Raw genomic sequence first — 19,789 nt, 5'->3', positions numbered from 1 at the left:
TTGTGACTGACTACAGCTCATCCGTACAGTAGTTCTATGGTCTGTAGCCCGTAGTATTCCTAAAATCACAATATGAACTTCTAATAATGTACACATATATTTATTCATTTAAGCCAATATACCCATTTTTAATTCTGCTTTTTTTGTGTACATATCACCTACAAAGGATGCTCCTCTAGGCTCTATTTATCCTTTAATTCAAGCTCATGGTCAATTATGTGCAGTGAAATCTCTTTCAGCTGACATCTTGTTAGGGTATCTGTGCTCTGGAAAGTGTATACAATAGAGAGATGGAGAGATTACACTGTCAGACATGTTGTCATGGAAAGAGGCAATCTACCATGTAGATACAGTTGTGCTTAAAAGTTTACATACCTCGGCAGAATTTTTGCCTTCTTGGCCTTTTTTCAGAGAATATGAATGGGCGGCTTTTCTATCTGAGAAAATAACGATCCTAATCCACAACTACCACAAAAGACTTCAAGCAGTCATTGATGTTAGAGGGGACAATACACGGTATTAAGAAATGGGGTATGTGAACTTTTGATCAGGGTCATTTGGATGTTTTGGGTTGTCATTATGATTTAAAAAGAGATAACACAGTAATTAAACAATTAATGGCTTCACCCAACCACTAACCATGAGTGGAGAAAAAGTTTTGGTGTTATCATTCATATTCTCTGAAAAAAGGCCAAGAATGCAAAAATTCTGCAGGGGTATGTAAACTTTTGAGCACAACTGTATCTCATAGTACCAGTGCTTGTGTGCTGCTAACTTACATCTGTAAGGCAAGATGAACTGTATACAGGGGTCTTAGATGAGAAATATACTGAAGGAGGGGGCTCTGTATACAAGGAACAGAAAGAAGGATATACTGCAGGAATGTCTGTATACAGGGGGCTGAGAGGAGAGATATACTTTAGGAAGGGCCTATGCACACAGGCTAAGATTAGTTGACTGCCCCCTGCCGCGCCTCCTCCGGTCAGCTACGCCTACATCCGCATACTTCTGAATGTGGCCTGCGTATCCTATCTTGGGTACGTAGGTCATGCAGATGTATGTGGATGCCTCCGCATGCGTCATTTTGACAGTGCGGAGACCGCGTCAAATTCTAACATGTTGCATTCGACGCGGGTCGCCGCATCGTCAAAATCACGCATGCGGAGGCATCCGCATACATCCGCAAGACCTGCGTACCCAATGTTAAAGATAGGGTACGCAGACTGCATGCAGAAGTATGCGGACGTAGGCGGAGCTGACCGGAGGAGGCGCAGCAGGGGGCGGAGCATCACGGTGGAAGTCCGCAGCCCTCCGCAGCTCCTCCGTACGCAAATGTGAAACTAGCCTTACTGTGCTATGTGAAAAATAATGTGATTATGGGAATAGCGCTTTAAACTGTGGGTCTTTTAGGTAAAACATACAAATTCATGTATCCTTGGTCCATTTTATATTTCAGTTTACATTATTTTTTTTACAGTTTAGTTTGAAAAACTTGGAGATCACTGAATTTAGAGGGTGTTAGCATAAGAAAATGAGACCCCGCACTATAGGTGCTCGAGAGGGCGTCCTGCGATGAAGTACTCTGTCTTAAAAAACATTGTTCAAGACAGAATGGGCAGAATTAGGCAGCAGGCAGCACTCAAAGTAAACCGACAAACATCTAGTGGATTTACAAGATAATTTGCTTGTGGCTTAAAAACTTGATTTTTCACTTCTTACCCATCAGATTACAATGAGGTTAAGCTCCCACCATGAGTTTTTGACCCTGCGTATTTTCACTGTGCAAAAAAAGGCAGTGTCTTATAGTTCCAGCAAAATGTATGGGATTTTTGAAATCTCCTGTCCATTGTACTTTTTTATGCGCTGTGTAAACTAACTTGCGGTGCGTGTTTCAAATCCGCAACCTGTCAATGTTGTTTCTAGTATGCTGGGTTTTATGGACAGATTTTCTCCATAGAATTGCAGTAGATGCAGAAAATCTACAAGTATCGCGGAAAACGCTGTAAACACTCATGTAATCTGAACATGACAACTGTATCAATAAAGTTTTGTAAAAAACCAAATAGCAAAACATCCCAAAAAAAGAGACAAAAACTGCAGCGTCAAAAATGAGATAAAAATATATGTAAAAAAATGCACTAAAAACACAAAGAAAAAAACCTAATTGATCTAATAGGTGCAGAAATGATTCAGAAAATCTGCATAATAAAAAAATGACACAATACTCATTGTGGGAACGTAGCCATTAACAGGTATAATGGTTATTATTGCACTAGGATCTACGGTATAAAGTAATAGTTTTGTTGCTCTGTGGGGCCAAGTTCTCAAGACTGGCATGTGCTTCTGATACTTGGTATGGCTTTAAGTAATAGCACAGTTCATGTCATTAATCCCCTACTGACAGTGTGAAATGTCAGATTTTTTAACCCTTTCTATATATAACAGCATGACATATATAGGTTTAATATGTACTTCTATATTAGTTTAAATAATACATTGTTGTTAAAGAAAAACAAAAATATGATAAATCAATCAAAAATGTTATAAAACTATTAACGACAAAAGAGATCAAGATGTTGGATTTAACTCCAATATTGAGAAATAGGAGGACATCAACAATATATGTAAAGGATAAGTAATATGTCACTGATTGATGGCGGGTCCAAAACCTGGACCTTCACCAATACACAGAATGGGGAGTTTGTATCCCCAAAGGAACTGTTATCCTGGTTATAAAATGGGTGGCATGTCGCTCTCCCAACTATCGCAATAGTCCTTCTCTCTAGGGCTCGGCAGCAAAGCTCTTGGCAGCTCCATATGGAATGAATAGAGTGCAGGTCGAGCATGTGCACTGTTGCTCCATTTTAATGGGGTCCCGATTGTCAAACTCCCACTGATCAAAACATTAGCACCTATTGTGGGAATAGGTGATATGTTTACACTGGACAACCCTTTTACTAATGTGAATACAATATATATCACTTGCTTTAGACCATGGGTTCACAACCTGCAGTCCGGGGGCCAGATGAGGCCCTCAATACCATTCTTTGTGGTCCCCAGCCATATCTGGCTACTCAGTGATCACTCACTCTCATAAACTATGGGGATCGCTGCACTCATTGTATGGTCATCTTGACCACTTTTTACTTTACTGCTAAAAAGAGGAGCAGAGGAACCTTTTTGTCTCCAGTAGTGGAAGTTCCAGAAATGGATCCCCAACTTAATAGATTGTCACCTATATAGTACTGTTGATATTTAACTTGTATCAGAATATCCCTTTAAATTTGATGTGGCCCTTGACAGCGGTACAAGCACAAAATTTGGCACTCAGATTTTAAAATGTTGTAGGAGTCATTCAGACGTCCGATATTCTCATACAGGTGCTCTCCGTGGTTTTCACAGATAGCAATTGTACCTGTGATAGTCTATGAGGCCATTCACATGTCCGGGATTTTTCAGATACTGAACGGTCCATGAAAGATAGCGGGCCTATGTCCAATTTTGGTCCAAGGGTCAGATCAAAATTGGCAATGCACGTATATTGGGTATGTGAAAAAATCGTATGCCATCTGATTTTCACACACAGTCAGAATGGAGAAGATGGAGAAACCTTATCTTTTCTCCATGTACGAGAAAAACTGATTACACTCAGACCACACTCTGATCAATATAAGTCCGTTTTTCTAGTACGTGAGAAAAAAGGACATCTGAATGAGGCCTTAGACTAAAGATCAACACAGAAGACATTTTAGTCACTAGGATATTGCTAAAAGCACATAGCAGAGATTTGCCCCCTTTAGCCATACCTTTCGCTGCTGCTTTTCCCATGCTGGGTCTAAGAGCATGTCTCGGTCCCATTCATCTTCTTGGTTCATGTACTCATTCTCTTCATAGGTATAGTTGTACATGTCGTTGGTTATCACTTGGGTCATGCTCCCGGTAAATGTATCTAAGAATGACTTCTTTTGGGTGGCAGCTTGGTGGATGGAGCGGTGATGTACTGGAGTATAGATGACCTTTGCTAACCTTCACGTTGAGCTCAGCCTCATCAGCCTCTGTCCTGGACACCCCTGTGACTGCTATCCCAGTGAGGCTGTGGCTAGGCAGCTGTCTATTATCCCCCGAGGTCACGTGCCCAGCCTCTTAATAATGCCAGATATGAAAGCACTCCTACTGCAGGCTATTTTGGAACCTGCGTTTATCACTCTTATATCTGAAAACAATTCACCGCTCGCACAATGGAAGCTTCCCAGGGTCACGATAATCACTCCAGGGAACATGTGTGCCAACTGTAATAACTTAACCCCGTCTTACAGTACCGTATCAGATCACCTTAATCCTTATTATTTATAGAAACGCTACGCTCAGAGGCTTTGCAGACACTTCTCAGAGTTTATTATGGAATTGCCTCTTTTTAAGCCATTTAATGATTACATGCATGGACAAGGATGAAAAGAATATTACCATAGACGTCAATTGCAGGACACTCACCTTTTATTTCCTGACACTAATAAGAACAATAAAGTAGCTCTAAGAAATTGAAAGAAAAACATGTCTCCATCTAGACACAGCGCCACTCTTGACCATGGGTTGTGTCTGGTATTGCAGCTCAGCCACATTCAAAATAATGTCTATTTTTTTTTTAACTGCCAATTTTTGTATTGTAATACCACCCTAAAAAGATAGAGGAACAAGGGCGCTCCCTGGGATAGTATCGCTAATAGAGAAATGCCTCCAGATAAATGTAAATGCGCTATGAGATAAGGCATAGCAATAAACAGACTGCAACCATCAACTTTCCGGATCACCTACGGGGTCCGTACTGTTTATGGTAGACAGTAGTAAAAAAATAGTGTGTTTTCAGCAGAAGTCTGAAAACACAACTCCTAAAAGTTGTAAAATTACTAGTTTTATAATTAAAGGGAATCTGTCAGCACGCTTTTGCTATGTAATGAAAGAGCAGCATAATGCAGGGAAAGAGCCTGATTCCGGCCAGGTGTCACTTACTGAGCTGCTTGTTGCCGTTTTGATAGAATCCCTGTTTTCTCTGCTGTACATCTAGCAGTGCTCTGAATGCTGAGCTCTGTACAACCCCGCCCATACCACTGATTGGTGGCTTTCTGTGTACACTGTGTCAGATTAACTAGACTGGTGTGCAGGTGAGACCTAGTCTGGCAGTGATAATATCCTACAGATAAAACGCTAATTGTATGGAAACTACAACACAGCCTAATAAGTGAGACATCCTTGGAATCAAACTTACTTGTCCTATATTGTGCTGCTGTCAGATTAAATAGCAAAAACTGGCTGACAGATTTGCTTTAAAAATAAAAATCAATAAATGTGTATGCATATAAATGAATTTTCACTCCTGGTTCTGGATTATGAATACCTTATATGCTAGAGCATGATGAAGCTTCTGGTATAACATTAAAAGCGTGTTTGTTCTTATACTGACTTTTACATGCATGTAGCTCTATTGGTTTTTATTTAAATAGTAATTTTATATCCATTGGGATTAAAAAATATTTCTTCCGAAAATGAGACGACGTGAACACTCCATTTTTTTTTTACTACTGTCAGCAAGTTGCCACATTGCAGATTAGGCCTATTCACTAGAGTGTAACTTTAGCTGCAATACCTGACACAGCCCATAGATGATAAGTGGCAGTGTTTCTTGTAGAAAAGCTGTCTTATTTTATACAACAACATTGCACGGTTTTACTGAGCCATGCTGTGGCCGGAAGCCCACACTTTATGTGAGCACATTCTGCAATCCAATACATCATTATAAATATAGCAAAATGAGAGGCAGTCAGCTCCCCAGTAACAAGGCGTCCTCTTGTCCCAACAGCTGATGGCATGGTGGACAGATAAATTCAGGAATGGATCCCAGGGCTGTACATTCAGCATTAAGACTGAAGTTAAAAATCCAAAACATTTCACCAAATTGTTCAAGTTGAGCTGGACACACAATTGCGGGGATATTAGCAATCAAATAGTTGGAACCAAATGAGTTAATTTTAGTTAAGCCCAAGTTGGAGTTATTGGATATTTTAACTGGGGGTGTGGACTTCTGCCTCCTAATGACACTAGCCAATCATAAGCAGGTGGCTACATAGATGTGCAGAAGGACTTGTGAGTCCACAGTTCCTGCCAGCAGAAGTGTGCAGCCTTATCAAGCACTGAAGATATATTTCACAGCTCAGACATACTGGAAATATCAACTAGACTTAATAGCACCCACTTCTGTGCTTTGTAATGTAAGGTATCTTCAGTGATTATTTAAACTGCACACTCCAGCTTGGAGGACCTCTGATCTCAGGTTATGTGTCCATATACTAGATAATGGCTATTATTCAGGTATAGAGTTGAGCGACTTTTGGTTTTTTAGGGTCGAGTTTCGTTTCGTGAAACCCGACTTTTCCAAAAGTCGGGTCGAGCAAGATCGGCCGATTATAGGGAAAAGTCGGGGTCGTCACGAAACACGAAACCCAATGTAAGTCAATGGGGAATAAAAGTCGGCAGTGAGAGGAGGACAGGAAACACACCTACAGTGCTCATTTGAATGCCAAAAGCATCAATTCTTCTTCCTTAAGCTGGTCAACCTTAATTAACTTCATAATACAAGTTACGCACTGAAAAATGGGGGTTATTTGGCTAAAGTTGTGGGGGGGTAGGGCTGGCTCCAGGTTTTCATGTGCCCTGGGCGAAAGAGCGCCCCTTTAACACATACCACAACTCATCATGCTCCGATACGGCAGAGAAATAGCGGTATAGTACAATGAAAAATACTTCACTTTTTACATCTCATGACGAGGCCCATCTATTTCTCCATACAGAATCATTGGTCCCATATAATGTTTGAAACAGTATATGATGAGCTCCACATAATGCTACAGTATATGTTGGTCCCCATGGATGAAGCTCCACTGTCTTATGGGCCCAAATAATGCTCCAAACATTATGGGCCCCATTTCTAATGCTCTAGTGTATTATGGGCCCTGTAAATGCTGCTCCAGTGTCTGATGTCCACCTTTGGAATGTTCCAGTGTATGGTGGGCCCCATCTATCATTCTCCAGAGTATAGTGCTCCCCAAAATTGCTGTCCCAACATTGAAAACAATCAAATAAGTCTCCTCGCTAGGGAATCCCTGTACTAGTCTGGACTCCTCGTCGTCCCCATCTTCCATCTCACTGCACAGTATTTCAACCTTGCAAGTGCTGTGATCCTGAGCAAGTAGGGGGGGCCCACTTGTTGGCGACGGCACTTCCACAGGGCCCCTGATAGTACGGTGGTGTGTCTGATGGCGGGTGGGCCGAACCTGCACTTTCATCTGCAGCTTCCTCTTTGTCACCGTGTAAGATGGAACTGTATATGGGAAGGGTAACCTGAGATTCATCAGGGTCAGATTCAGGCCGTGTAGCATGCGAGGGGAATGTAGTGGTCTGGGTCAATGTACCAGCAGATTCATCGAGCAGTGGCTGGGCATCAGTGCACTTGTGTCGCCCCCAGGAGTACGGTCGCCACAGTGGCATTACCTTCCTCCTAGGGAGTGTGATGTCATGCTTGGGAGCAACGAAGGATCTCTCTAGCAGGTTAACTGATTGGGCGGCGTTATTCCCACGAGTCATGACCCTCCAAACAGCATTCATGAAGGCAAAGTGTTTGTTTTACGTGGGCAGTATGGTTGCAAAGCTGAACCTTAAAGGAATGTCCAGAAGGGCACCACCAGGAGTGGAGCCTACGGCATAATTTGACTCAACACGGGCAACCTCAACCATGCCAGCTACAGAACAGATGCACACATTGCAAGCTTAATTCCGTTAACGAACGAGACTCCGTCATGCCCCGCGGTCCGAGTCCGGCTTTCTAGAGGGATACGTGAGGCTCTGGCACATGAGATTGGCCAATAACTGGTGTGTCATGCCCTTACATGTCCGTGGCTGCATGTGCGCTACACTGAAAAGGCCAGCGTTTGTCGCTTACAGGTGCAGATAACCCGCTGAACAACGTTAGTGATGGGGATCACTGATTACAATTATTACCCGCGAACGATGATTTCCCAGTAAGTGCAGGTCAACCGCAGTTCCGGAATTAGGCCTAACCGTCATTCCTGAAAAAATGAAAAACTTACGTGTGCAAACCACAGGTGCTGTAGCTTGCTTAACAGCTCGCCAGCCGTTCTCACGCCCAGTATGGATTACACGTGATTGCACAAAGGTGAGAAAGGGTACCGTATCCCCGGATAACATGTATGGATAGCGTACACATTCAAAAGATATGTCTATACATCAGGAGGCAGGCTCAGATGGTGTCAGGCCCAGTATGGATTGCACGTGATTGCACAAAGGTCAGAAAGGGTACCGTATCCCCGGATAACATGTATGGATAGCGTACACATTCAAAAGATATGTCTATACATCAGGAGGCAGGCTCAGACGGTGTCAGGCCCAGTATGGCTTGCACGTGATTGCACAAAGGTGAGAAAGGGTACCGTATCCCCGGATAACATGTATGGATAGCGTACACATTCAAAAGATATGTCTATACATCAGGAGGCAGGCTCAGACGGTGTTAGGCCCAGTATGGCTTGCACGTGATTGCACAAAGGTGAGAAAGGGTACCGTATCCCCGGATAACATGTATGGATAGCGTACACATTCAAAAGATATGTCTATGCATCAGGAGGCAGGCTCAGACGGTGTTAGGCCCAGTATGGCTTGCAGGTGAGAAAGGGTACCGTATCCCCGGATAACATGTATGGATAGCGTACACATTCAAAATATATGTCTATACATCAGGAGGCAGGCTCAGACGGTGTTAGGCCCAGTATGGCTTGCACGTGATTGCACAAAGGTGAGAAAGGGTACCGTATCCCCGGATAACATGTATGGATTGTGTACACATTCAAAAGATATGTCTATACATCAGGAGGCAGGCTCAGACGGTGTTAGGCCCAGTATGGCTTGCACGTGATTGCACAAAGGTGAGAAAGGGTACCGTATCCCCGGATAACATGTATGGATAGCGTACACATTCAAAATATATGTCTATACATCAGGAGGCAGGCTCAGACGGTGTTAGGCCCAGTATGGCTTGCACGTGATTGCACAAAGGTGAGAAAGGTTACCGTATCCCCGGATAACATGTATGGATAGCGTACACATTCAAAAGATATGTCTATACATCAGGAGGCAGGCTCAGACGGAGTCAGGCACAGTATGGATTTGACGGCCCAGACTACACAGCGGAGGAGCAGGGAGTGGTAAAGATTGCAAATGCTGGGGCCCTGCCCAAGCAAGGGGGGCCCACTCGTGGGCTTCGGTACTGGCACTGGGCCCCTCATAGTACGGCGGTGTGTCTGATGGCGGGTGTGCACCACCACCGTCAGAGACACTTGATTGCACTATGAGGGACCCTGTGCCAGTGCCCGCACCCAAGAGTTGGCCTACCCACCTGTCGAGGGCAACGGCACTCGCACGGTGTCGTGCGCTAGGTGGTGACCCCGGCCATGGGGGGGGGGGCGGCACAGTTAGGGAGTTTTAGAAAGTGGCATATGTTGATGTTGGACATTCAGCTGATGCAAAAGGCGAAATAGGTCAAGTCCCAGGAAGAGGTGGACCAAAGCAAGCCATTTTTCTGTCACCCTATGTGTCATCAGGGGAAGGTGGGACAAAATCCTTGGAAACTCATGCATGGTTCATTTTAATGAAGGTTAGATCATCCACATTTTGGGTTGACAGACGGGTCCTTTTTTCTGTCAGGATTGATCCAGCTGCACTGAAGACTCTTTCCGATAGCACACTTGCAGCTGGGCAAGCAAGCTCCTGTAAGGCATATTGTGCCAATTCAGGCCAGGTGTCCAGTTTGGCGGCCCAATAGTCAAAGGGGAATGACCTGTGTGGGAGAACATCGATATGGGAGGAAAAGTAGTTTGTAACCATAGTTGACAACTGCTGTCTCCTGTCACTTTCCATCGATGCTGTATTACCAGTTGTGTGAGCGGTACTTGAAAAATCAGTCCACAACATTGTCATGAAACCCCTGTCTCCAACGCCACTTCTGCTGTGTGCACCATGAACACCTCTGCCAAGCTGCCCCCGGCCCGTACGGCTCGTGTGAGAACCATCACCGCTACTGTGTGCTGGGAATGCCTCAAGCAACCGATTTACCAGAGTTGCTTGTTTATTAGCCAATATTAGGTCAAGGTTCTCCTGTGGCATGATGTTTTGTAATTTGCCTTTATAGCGTGGATCCAGGATGCTGGCCAACCAGTAGTCGTCATCGTTCATCATTTTGACAATGCGGGGGTCCCTTTTTAGGATCCGCAAGGCATAATCTGACATGTGGGCCAATGTTCCCGGTGTCAATGATGCACTGCGAGTGCTGGTTGGAGGAGCACTTTCTGGCAAATCCACATCCCTCCAGTCACGCATAAACCCTGTACCAGACCTTGCCACGCCAACATTTTCACTTGCCCCACGAGATGCATCCTCCTCCCCTAAGTAATCATCCCCATCATCATCCTCCTCCTCCTCTTCTTCCTCCAACTCGTCCAGGAGAGGTCCCTGAGCAGACAATGGCTGAATGTCATCAAGGATTCCCTCCACCTCTTCCTCCTCGTCAACATTGGCTGCAGACGCCTGCTCCTTAAGGTGCATCAAAGTTTGCATGAGCAGACGCATAAGTGGGATGCTCATGCTTAGGATGGCGTCGTCTGAGCTTACCAGCTGTGTGCATTCCTCAAAACACTGAAGGACTTTACAGAGGTCTTTCAGCTTCGACCACTGCACACCTGTCAACTCCATGTCTGCTCTCAAAGTGCCTGGCCGTGTATCCTCCCACAAATACATTATGGCCTGCCTCTGCTCGCACAGCCGCTCCACCATGTGCAGGGTGGAGTTCCACCTTGTTGCAATGTCGATAATGAGGCGGTGGTTGGGAAGGTGGAGCAATCGCTGCAGCTTCTGCATACGAACGGAGTGTACAGGCGACCGGCGGATGTGCGCGCACAGTCTTCGCACCTTCTGGAGCAGGGCTGTTAACTCTGGATAATTTTTGAGGAAGCACTGCACCACCAGGTTCAAGGTGTGAGCCAAGCAAGGTATGTGGCTGAGTTTTGAAAGGGCTATGGCTGCCACAAAATTACGGCCGTTATCACTAACTACCTTGCCTGTCTCAAGATGTACACTGCCCAGCCATGACTCAGTTTGTCGCTTCAAGTACTCGGCCAGAACCTCGGCGGTGTGTCTGTCGCCCAAACACATCATCTGCAACACAGCCTGCTGACGCTTTCCACTAGCTGCTCGATAGGGAGACACCTCGTGTGCAACAGTTGCAGCTGCAGATGGAGTGCTCGTACGACTGCGCTCTGTGGACGAGCTTTCGCTTCTGCAGGAGGAGGAGGAGGGTCGAAGGCCTACAGCCAACTGTTTCCTATACTGTGGGCTAGGCAGCACTGTCCCACCACCGCTGTCCCCTGTGGACCCTGCATCCACCACATTAACCCAGTGTGCAGTGATGGACACGTAACGGCCCTGGCCATGCCGACTGGACCATGCATCAGTTGTGAGGTGCACCTTTCCACTCACTGACTGCTTGAGTGCATGGACAATGCGGTCTTTCACATGATGGTGGAGGGCTGGGATGGCTTTGCGAGAGAAGAAGTGGTGACTGGGTAGGTCATAGCGTGGTACTGCATAGGCCATGAGTTCGCGGAAAGCTGCGCTTTCCACCAACCGATAGGGCATCATCTCAAACGAGATTAGTTTGGCAATGTGGGCGTTAAAACCCAGTGTACGCGGATGAGAGACTGAGTACTTTCTTGACCTACTCATAGTGTCTGGGAGGGTGAGCTGGACTTGAGAGCTGCATATGGTGGAAGTAGCGGTGGACAGGGCGGACTGAGAGAGGGTTGATGATGGTGATGGAGTTGGTGTTCTTTCTGATGGCCTAGATTCAGTATTTCGTTGATATAACAGTGGGATTCCCTGACTGCTGTGGCCTTGCAACGACACCTCAACATTTGCTGCTGTGCTAACCGGTGGGCTTACAGTGGGGGAAACACTGTAGCGTTGCTGACTACCTTCTTTGTGATCAGTTGCACATGTGGCACTTGAGGTTTGGTGTTGTGTCCACGCTTGCAAGTGCATGCTGGTTAAATGTCTAAGCATGCAACTGGTATTCAAATTTTTCCCTCGGCTAAAGGTCTTTGCGCACTTCTTACAGATAACCTTGGCCTGATCATGAGGATTTTGTTCAAAAAAGTGCCACACTGCACTCTTCCTACTTTGGCAGACATTTTGCGGCCTAGCACGCTGTGATGTTTTGACCCTCTGGACAAGCTGTCCAGCAACTCTTTTGATTTTTGGAACCTGTCTTTGGAGTGCTCCGGGCCTGCCAGATAACAGCTGTTGCGATGTCGATGTCTGCTGTGGATGCTCCTCATCTGAGCTATTGGAAGCAGCACCCTCTTCCCCCAATGGATGCCAATCTGGGTCAACAACTGGGTCATCCATCACCTCCTCTTCAATGTCATGTGCACCTTCCTCTGTGTCACCGTGTATGGTGGTATAGTGTGCGGGAAGGGGCACCTGAGTCTCATCAGGGTCAGAATCTGGCTCTGTACACTGCGAGGACAATGTAGTGCTCTGAGTGAATGTACCAGCAGAATCATCTATCAGCGGCTGTGCATCAGTGCACTCCATGTCAGATTCATCTTGGCCTGGGTAATTCACCATTTGACTTGATAATCCAGGCATGGTATGTGAAAACAGCTCCATGGAGTAATCAGTAGTATGGCCTGCGTCATCCTTCAATCTTGGTTGGGGTGAAGGACACAAGGAAAGGTGTGGTTCATGAACATGAGCCTCCAATGACGACTCAGTGCTTTTACTTTTTACAACTTCAGAAGAGGAGGCGATAGAGCTGGAGGCTGAGTCAGCAATGTAAGACAAAACTTTTTCCTGATGCTCTGGCGTTAAAAGCGGTTTGCCAACTCCTAGAAAACTAAGCCTTCGAAGCCTTATGGAGCCAGACGATGACGCAGGCTCAACACCTCCTGCATTCGGTCCTATTTTGCTTTTGCCACTACCATCAGATCCACCACCAACACCATCATTACCAGCTGCCAACCCCCGCCCAATTCCACAGCCTCTTCCACCAGCCTTCCTCATTTTTGGTAGAAATGTAGACAAAATCCAACAAACTATATAGTAATGTAAAACAAGGTACAAGGTGTCTATAGGACAGGGGAGATTTAGATTTTCTGCACACACTAGTGGACACTGGACACTTTTGGATTGTGTGAGGCCCACTGAATATCAGAGCGCTATGTCACAGTATCGATGCAACAGGTGTGAAAAAAGTGACTACAGGATAAGGGAGATTTTGAATTTCTGCAGACACTTGTGGACACTGGACACTTGGATTGTGTGAGGCCCACTGAATATCAGAGCGCTATGTCACAGGCTCGATGGCACAGGTGTGAAAAAAGTGACTACAGGATAAGGGAGATTTTGAATTTCTGCAGACACTTGTGGACACTGGACACTTGAATTGTGTGAGGCCCACTGAATATCAGAGCGCTATGTCTCAGGCTCAATGGCACAGGTGTGAAAAAAGTGACTACAGGATAAGGGAGATTTTGAATTTCTGCAGACACTTGTGGACACTGGACACTTGGATTGTGTGAGGCCCACTGAATATCAGAGCGCTATGTCACAGGCTCGATGCAACAGGTGTGAAAAAGTGACTAAAGGATAAGGGAGATTTTGAATTTCTGCAGACACTTGTGGACACTGGACACTTGGATTGTGTGAGGCCCACTGAATATCAGAGCGCTATGTCACAGGCAGAAATTGGCTAGTGTATCACAAACTACAAGATGTATGTAGAATTGGGCAGAATAGGAATCTCCCTAGAGTGTAGGTCTGTAAGAACGGAACAAGTCCTCCACTTATCCTTCCACAGTGACACACAGATAACTTCACTGTGGCTGTGATAACAGCTGTTACACGGTACTGTGTGAGGAGCGTACACCGCTGTATGGTGTGAATAAATGCACGCTCAGTACCTCAGCAGGACAAAAAAAAAATTGGGATTGCTTTTAAAAAAGCAGTTTGCAGAGCAGTGGGGAAACAGCAATGCAGCTGTCAGGAAGCCTTAGAAGGCAGCCTAACAACCAACACCGCTGATCCACCACAATATAGCCTCCCCTTGCACTGCACACACAGTGACTGGTGTGTTGCACAGGCAAAATCGCTAGCAGCAGAAGCAGTTTTTTTTTCTTCTTCCCTGCCTAACGCTCTCCCTACAGAATCAGCAACCTCTCCCTATGCTAAGATCGGCAGAAGTAAGATGGCGGTCGGCGTGCACGCCCTTTTATAACCCCTGTGACGCCCACCAAAGCAAGCCAATCACTTGCATGCCCTTCTGAAAGATGGTGGTGACCCCTGCCTATGTCATCACGTTGCCCACAGTGTCCGTGGATCCTGATTGGCTGAAAAAGAGCGCAAAACAAACTTTTGAAACGCGACTTTGGCGCGTAAGTCGCCGACCTCGTGGCCGACCTCATCCTAGGGTCGGGTTTCGTTTCATGAAACCCGACTTTGCCAAAAGTCGGCGACTTTTTAAATTTTTCGACCCGTTTCGCTCAACTCTATTCAGGTACATTCATGGAAAATTATTTTGAAAACGTACCTGAAATGACAACTATGCTTCAAAAGCTAAGGATACATACATATATATTTTTTTAAACATACATTAAGTCTGCAATGTTCATTTTTAGACTCCTGATATGCGGTTTGTATCCTTCTCCATCTTTACTAGTAATATAACTAACAAATAAAGTTGCACTTTATAGCGCTATAGCATGTAAACATGAAATATGAGTTTCATTACTGCTCTAGAAAATAGGAAAAAATGAAGATACTCGGCATATAATTTGGCCAATTCATGCACTCTACCCAATCATCCTGTGGTGGTTTTAATTACAGCAGGATCCCACCTACCCATAAATACAGGAGATGATTCACATTAGATAAGTTTCCAGAAAAAGAAGATCGCCTTGTTGTTGGCTTCTGGGAAAGCATGAAATTGCCAAATTATATGGGTCGCCCTCCCAGGGCTGTGGGGTACTCGGTACCGGGCCGGTGCCAGCGGGATGTGTCACAGCAGCGGTGACCTGGTCCGTGGCCCTGGGCGCCCAAGTAATGGGGAAATTGAAATGGTGGCATGTGGTTAAACTAATAGTTTGTGACGCCACCTGTGGTGTTCGGCAAGTGAGATGTTAAGCCGACGCTGCATGCAGATCCTCTGGGACTGGTGGTGTGTTGCAGCCAAGATGGTGAAGCTCCCCACAGGTGGAGCTGTAGTCCCAGGGCAGTATAGATGTAGGGGTAGAGGAGAGGCGCAGGCGGTGTAGAAGCTGGTACCCAGATGTAGCGGGACTGAGAGTGTTAGCGCAGGAATGAATGGAGGACACCAGGGCTTGTAGTTCCAAAGCTTTACTCAGTCTGTAGTACACACAGGTGCCTGCCTCCGTGCCGTGTCATCCGGGTCAGGGACTCAGTCAACCTCCAGGTCAGATGGAATGCTCCCTTCCAACACTCCGCCAACATGTGCCTTTCTGAACGTCTCCTCTTATAGCGCCTTTAGTGTGAAGATCTCCTAGTACTGAGTTACACTGGAGTTCCTCCTGACAGATGTTCCCAAGAACTCTACTTGTACGGCAGACAGCTGTAGCCTGCTTCGGGGACTCCTTGCTCCTGAGTCCCGGATCACTATCCAAGTTGCTTTTGTGCCCCAAGTCTGAGATGGGAGTAGTGCATTTACAGCCCACTACTCCTCTGGCGTCTGCTGCAGGACCATTAGTGTCCATACAACCTCGGGGACCGGGCCCCGGCCTTGCGCTTAGAACTTCTAGGCAGGGTTCTTCCTCTAACCCACGTCCTCTGTTCCCTTTTACTCCTACGTTCCGTACTAGTCTTTCCTTCTTATGGAAGATCAGGTTTCTGTTCAATGTCTTTCTCTTTCTTTCCTTTCCCGTGCCAGCAGACCCAGGTCACTGAGATCTGCTGCTGCACCTCCTTCCTCCATCCCTCTCTCAGGGATCTTCTCTCCTCACTCCTCTCTGACTGACCTCACTGACTGACCTGAAATCCTAAACCTTCCCACTCTTTTATGTATTCTAACTCCACCCGCCTCCCAGCACATTCCGTGTTCCAAGCAGGGAACCACCAAAGGTGCTCTGCTACACTCCAAGCAGGGAGCCGCAATGTGGCTTTGCTGAACTACTGTGTTGTGTGGGATGGAAGTGTTGGAGCGTGGTCAGGAGCCTCCAACCTACGTGGAAGGTGGGGTACCACACCTCAGGAGGAGGGGCAGTACCTCTGTGGCAACTGAACCCTCAGGGGTGCCACATATATGCTAAGTATCTTAATTTTTTCCTATTTTCAAGAGCAGTAATATTTCATGTTTACATGCTATAGCGCTATAGAGTGCAACTTTATTTGTTGGTTATGTATAGAGATGGCTACTCTTAGGTTGCACCCGTACACACCAGTCTTCTGATTGGTGGTGTCGGTTAGTTTTTTGATATTTACCAGTAATATAGGCTAGATGTGATGTCTGTATATATGCATGATAGTGTCGTCTTCATTACCTTATATATTAGCACAATTCCTATCCTGCATCTATTTCACTAATTTATTGCTCTCCTTCTTTTCTATAGTCTGTTTTCTCCACCCTCCCTGAGACTATAGATGCTGTCTCCCAATTCCACACTGTAGAGATCTGTGTACAACTCTCATCCCCACCTTGCTGCTCTCTGTAAGTGCCCGCTCACACCACCGCATGTATCGCATGAGTGCAAACTGATAAAAAAGGTATTGCACTTGGACCAATGTTATTCAATAGAATGTTTTTTTTCTCATACTGATTTGGGGTGAGAAAAAAATCATAGCATACTATGATTTGAAATGGGACTCATCCATTCAAGTCTATGAAAAAAAAATCGGATGTCATACTGAGCCATAGTATAGCATCCAATTTTTACGGATACATTGCAACTCGCAACTCTACAACTCAAGAAACTGTAAATGCTCCTGTAAATGACTAATACCTGCTAAGTAAAAAAAAAACATTGTATCCAGAAAGCAGGCGGATGACAAGTGGAAAAAAAAAATTTTTTTGGGGATGAAAATAGGACTTTTTTTTTTTTTTATATGCTCGTGTTAAACTAGCCTGAGACAAGGAAGGGGGCGCAAAGAGCCATCAGAACCAAAACCGCTGACAGATTTGTAAAATTTTTGGACATCACTCAGCAAGAGAAAATACAGACCCTCTGCAATACTAAAGTGATAGAAATTTGCACTGAGCATTAATTAACAAGATACTGAACTAAGCATGTATGATGCAAATGAACAATAAAGAGAATTCTCTGCAATAGTATACAAGGTGTATATAGTTTATGTATGCGATGGAAGAAATGGAAACTGTCAAGATAAATAAAGCTACCTTATTTTGCTGTTATAAGACGCACCTGATTATAAGACGCACCCCAAATTTTGAGGAGAAAAATAGGAAAAAACATTTTTTTTAAATAAAATGGTGGTGCTTCTTACAATCCATGCATCTTATTGCTTACAGGGGGTGGTGACTACGGAGGAGCAGGGTCCTAAGGTCGCAACTGGCAGAGGCAGGAGTGGGGCGATGCTGCGGACCCCAGACTGGGAGAAAGGGGTGGTCGGATGTGTGACACTGCGGGTGTTTGGTAGGGCGGGGGCTCCGCCGACATTTTGTGAACGCCTGAAGCCCCAGCACTTCCATGGTTTAGTCTACGATGGACTCCAGGAAAATGGCTGCTGCGGGAGGCGCATGCGCAGATGGAGATCTTGGCGCTGAGATCTCATCTCCTGAGATCTTGGTGCCGAGATCTCCAGCCATTTTCCTGAAGTCCACTGCATAGTAAGCCATGGAAGTGCTGGGGCTCCGGGCTTTCACAAAATGTCTGTATATAGCGTATATACTTAAGTATAAGCCAAGGCACCTAATTTTGCCACGGAAAACTGAGAAAGCTTATTGACTCAAGTATAAGCCGGGTATGAATTGTCCCCTCATCCCTGTCCTGGTATGCATGGCTCTGCCGTCCCTGTCATTGTATGCATGGCTCCCTCATCCCGTCCTGGTATGCATGGTTCCTTATTCCCTATCCTACTCACCTACCAGCGTGCCCTCGCAGCTTCTCGGTGGTCCCGGTGTATTCGCAGCATCTCTATGGTTCCAGCTTCCAGCAGCTCTTTGGTGCGATCACGTGGTGAAGCTCATTAAGGTAATGAATATGCGTTCCACGCCTATGGGAGTGGAGACGCGTGCATATTCATTACCTTAATGAGTGGCGCCACGTGATCGCGTCGGAAGAGCTGCTGGGTAACCATGGAGATACTGTGATGACGCCGGGTCCACTGAGATGCTGCAAGGGTATGCTGGTGGGTGAGTAGAATGTCTTCTGGAAGCCGGCGGCTGTCACTATGTGCTTCTATAAGAGAAATGAATATTCATTTCTCTTTAGCGGCGGGCACAGTTACAGCCGCTGGCTCCTGCCTCCTGTGACCCGCTGCTCCCCCTACCCCGCCGGCTTTCTGGACAATTGACCCGTGTATAAGCCGAGGGGGGGGGGGAGTTTTCAGTCCCAAAAAATGTGCTGAAAAACTCAGCTTATACACAAGTATATACTGCACATTAGAAAAAAAAGCTTCTGCAGGCGGGTGCCACGGCGTTTTTTTTTAATAAGCCAAAATCAGGAGTGGAACAATCAGAGGAATAGTCTAATAGAAACTCATCACCACTTCTGTATTTCTCACCCACTCCTGGATCTGGTTTATACTGATGTCAAATATAAGAATGTGTGACCGTGGCCTTATAGTGATAAACTCCTTTGAAGGAGATACCAGTTATTGTTATTTATGTACTTTTTGTTGGTGATACCTAGTATAGTAGGACCGGGATTCATGGCGGTATCCTACCTGTAAAAATTGCACTAGCTCAATATTATCAAAGTAATCACCCGTAAGGCCTCGTTCCCACGATGAGTATTTGGTGCGTTTTTGATGTTGCAGATTTTCTGCACCTATTAGAGGTAGATTTCGTTACTTGCGTTTGTGACGCTGTGGTTGTCTCTTGTTGGTATGTTCTGCTAAATAAAGCTGCTTTGTTTTTGATATTTATTGGCATTTGACAAAACTTTATTGATAGTCATGTGAGGATTAGGTGCGCTTTTGATGTTGCTGATGACACACAGATCTACATCTCTGGAACAGATATAACCTCCCTACTAACCAGAATCCCTCAATGTCTGCCTGCTATTTCATCCTTCTTCTTCCGCTAGATTTCTGAAACTTAACATGGACAAAACAGAATCATCTTTCCCCCATCTCACGTGACCCCCCCCAACGAACCTATCCATTACAGTAAACGGCTGCCCACTCTCCCCAGTCCCACAAGCTCGCTGCCTCGGGGTTATCCTTGACACTGATCTCTCCTTCAAACCTCATATCCAAGCCCTTTCCACTTCCTGCCGACTTCAACTCAAAAATATTTCACGAATCCGTTCATTCCTCAACCAAAAATCTGTAAAAACCCTAGTCCATGCCCTCATCTCTCGCCTTGACTACTGCAACCTCCTGCTCAGTGGCCTCCCCTCGAACACTCTCGCACCCCTCCAATCTATTCTAAACTCTGCTGCCTGACTAATCCACCTGTCCCCCCGCTATTCCCCAGCTTCTC

At 45.7% G+C, this 19,789-nt stretch overlaps 1 protein-coding gene across 1 annotated transcript in view; it reads right to left on the bottom strand.

The window, feature by feature from the left end:
• Positions 1-4,074, bottom strand: part of ACTN2 (actinin alpha 2) — a 158,875-nt gene extending 154,801 nt beyond the window's left edge. Inside the window, exon 1 of the mRNA XM_073557505.1 lies at positions 3,807-4,074. Coding sequence (XP_073413606.1) covers positions 3,807-3,932 — 126 coding nt within the window. The 5' untranslated portion in view covers positions 3,933-4,074. The remainder of the gene's footprint in view (positions 1-3,806) is intronic.
• Positions 4,075-19,789: the final 15,715 nt, after the last annotated feature.

The sequence above is a fragment of the Dendrobates tinctorius genome, unplaced genomic scaffold, assembly GCF_039654945.1.
Source record: "Dendrobates tinctorius isolate UK_male_01 unplaced genomic scaffold, ASM3965494v1 ptg000250l, whole genome shotgun sequence".
Classification (NCBI taxonomy): domain Eukaryota; kingdom Metazoa; phylum Chordata; class Amphibia; order Anura; family Dendrobatidae; genus Dendrobates; species Dendrobates tinctorius.
Note: the sequence above shows the minus strand (reverse complement) of the source record. Positions and strands in the feature narration are given on the sequence as shown.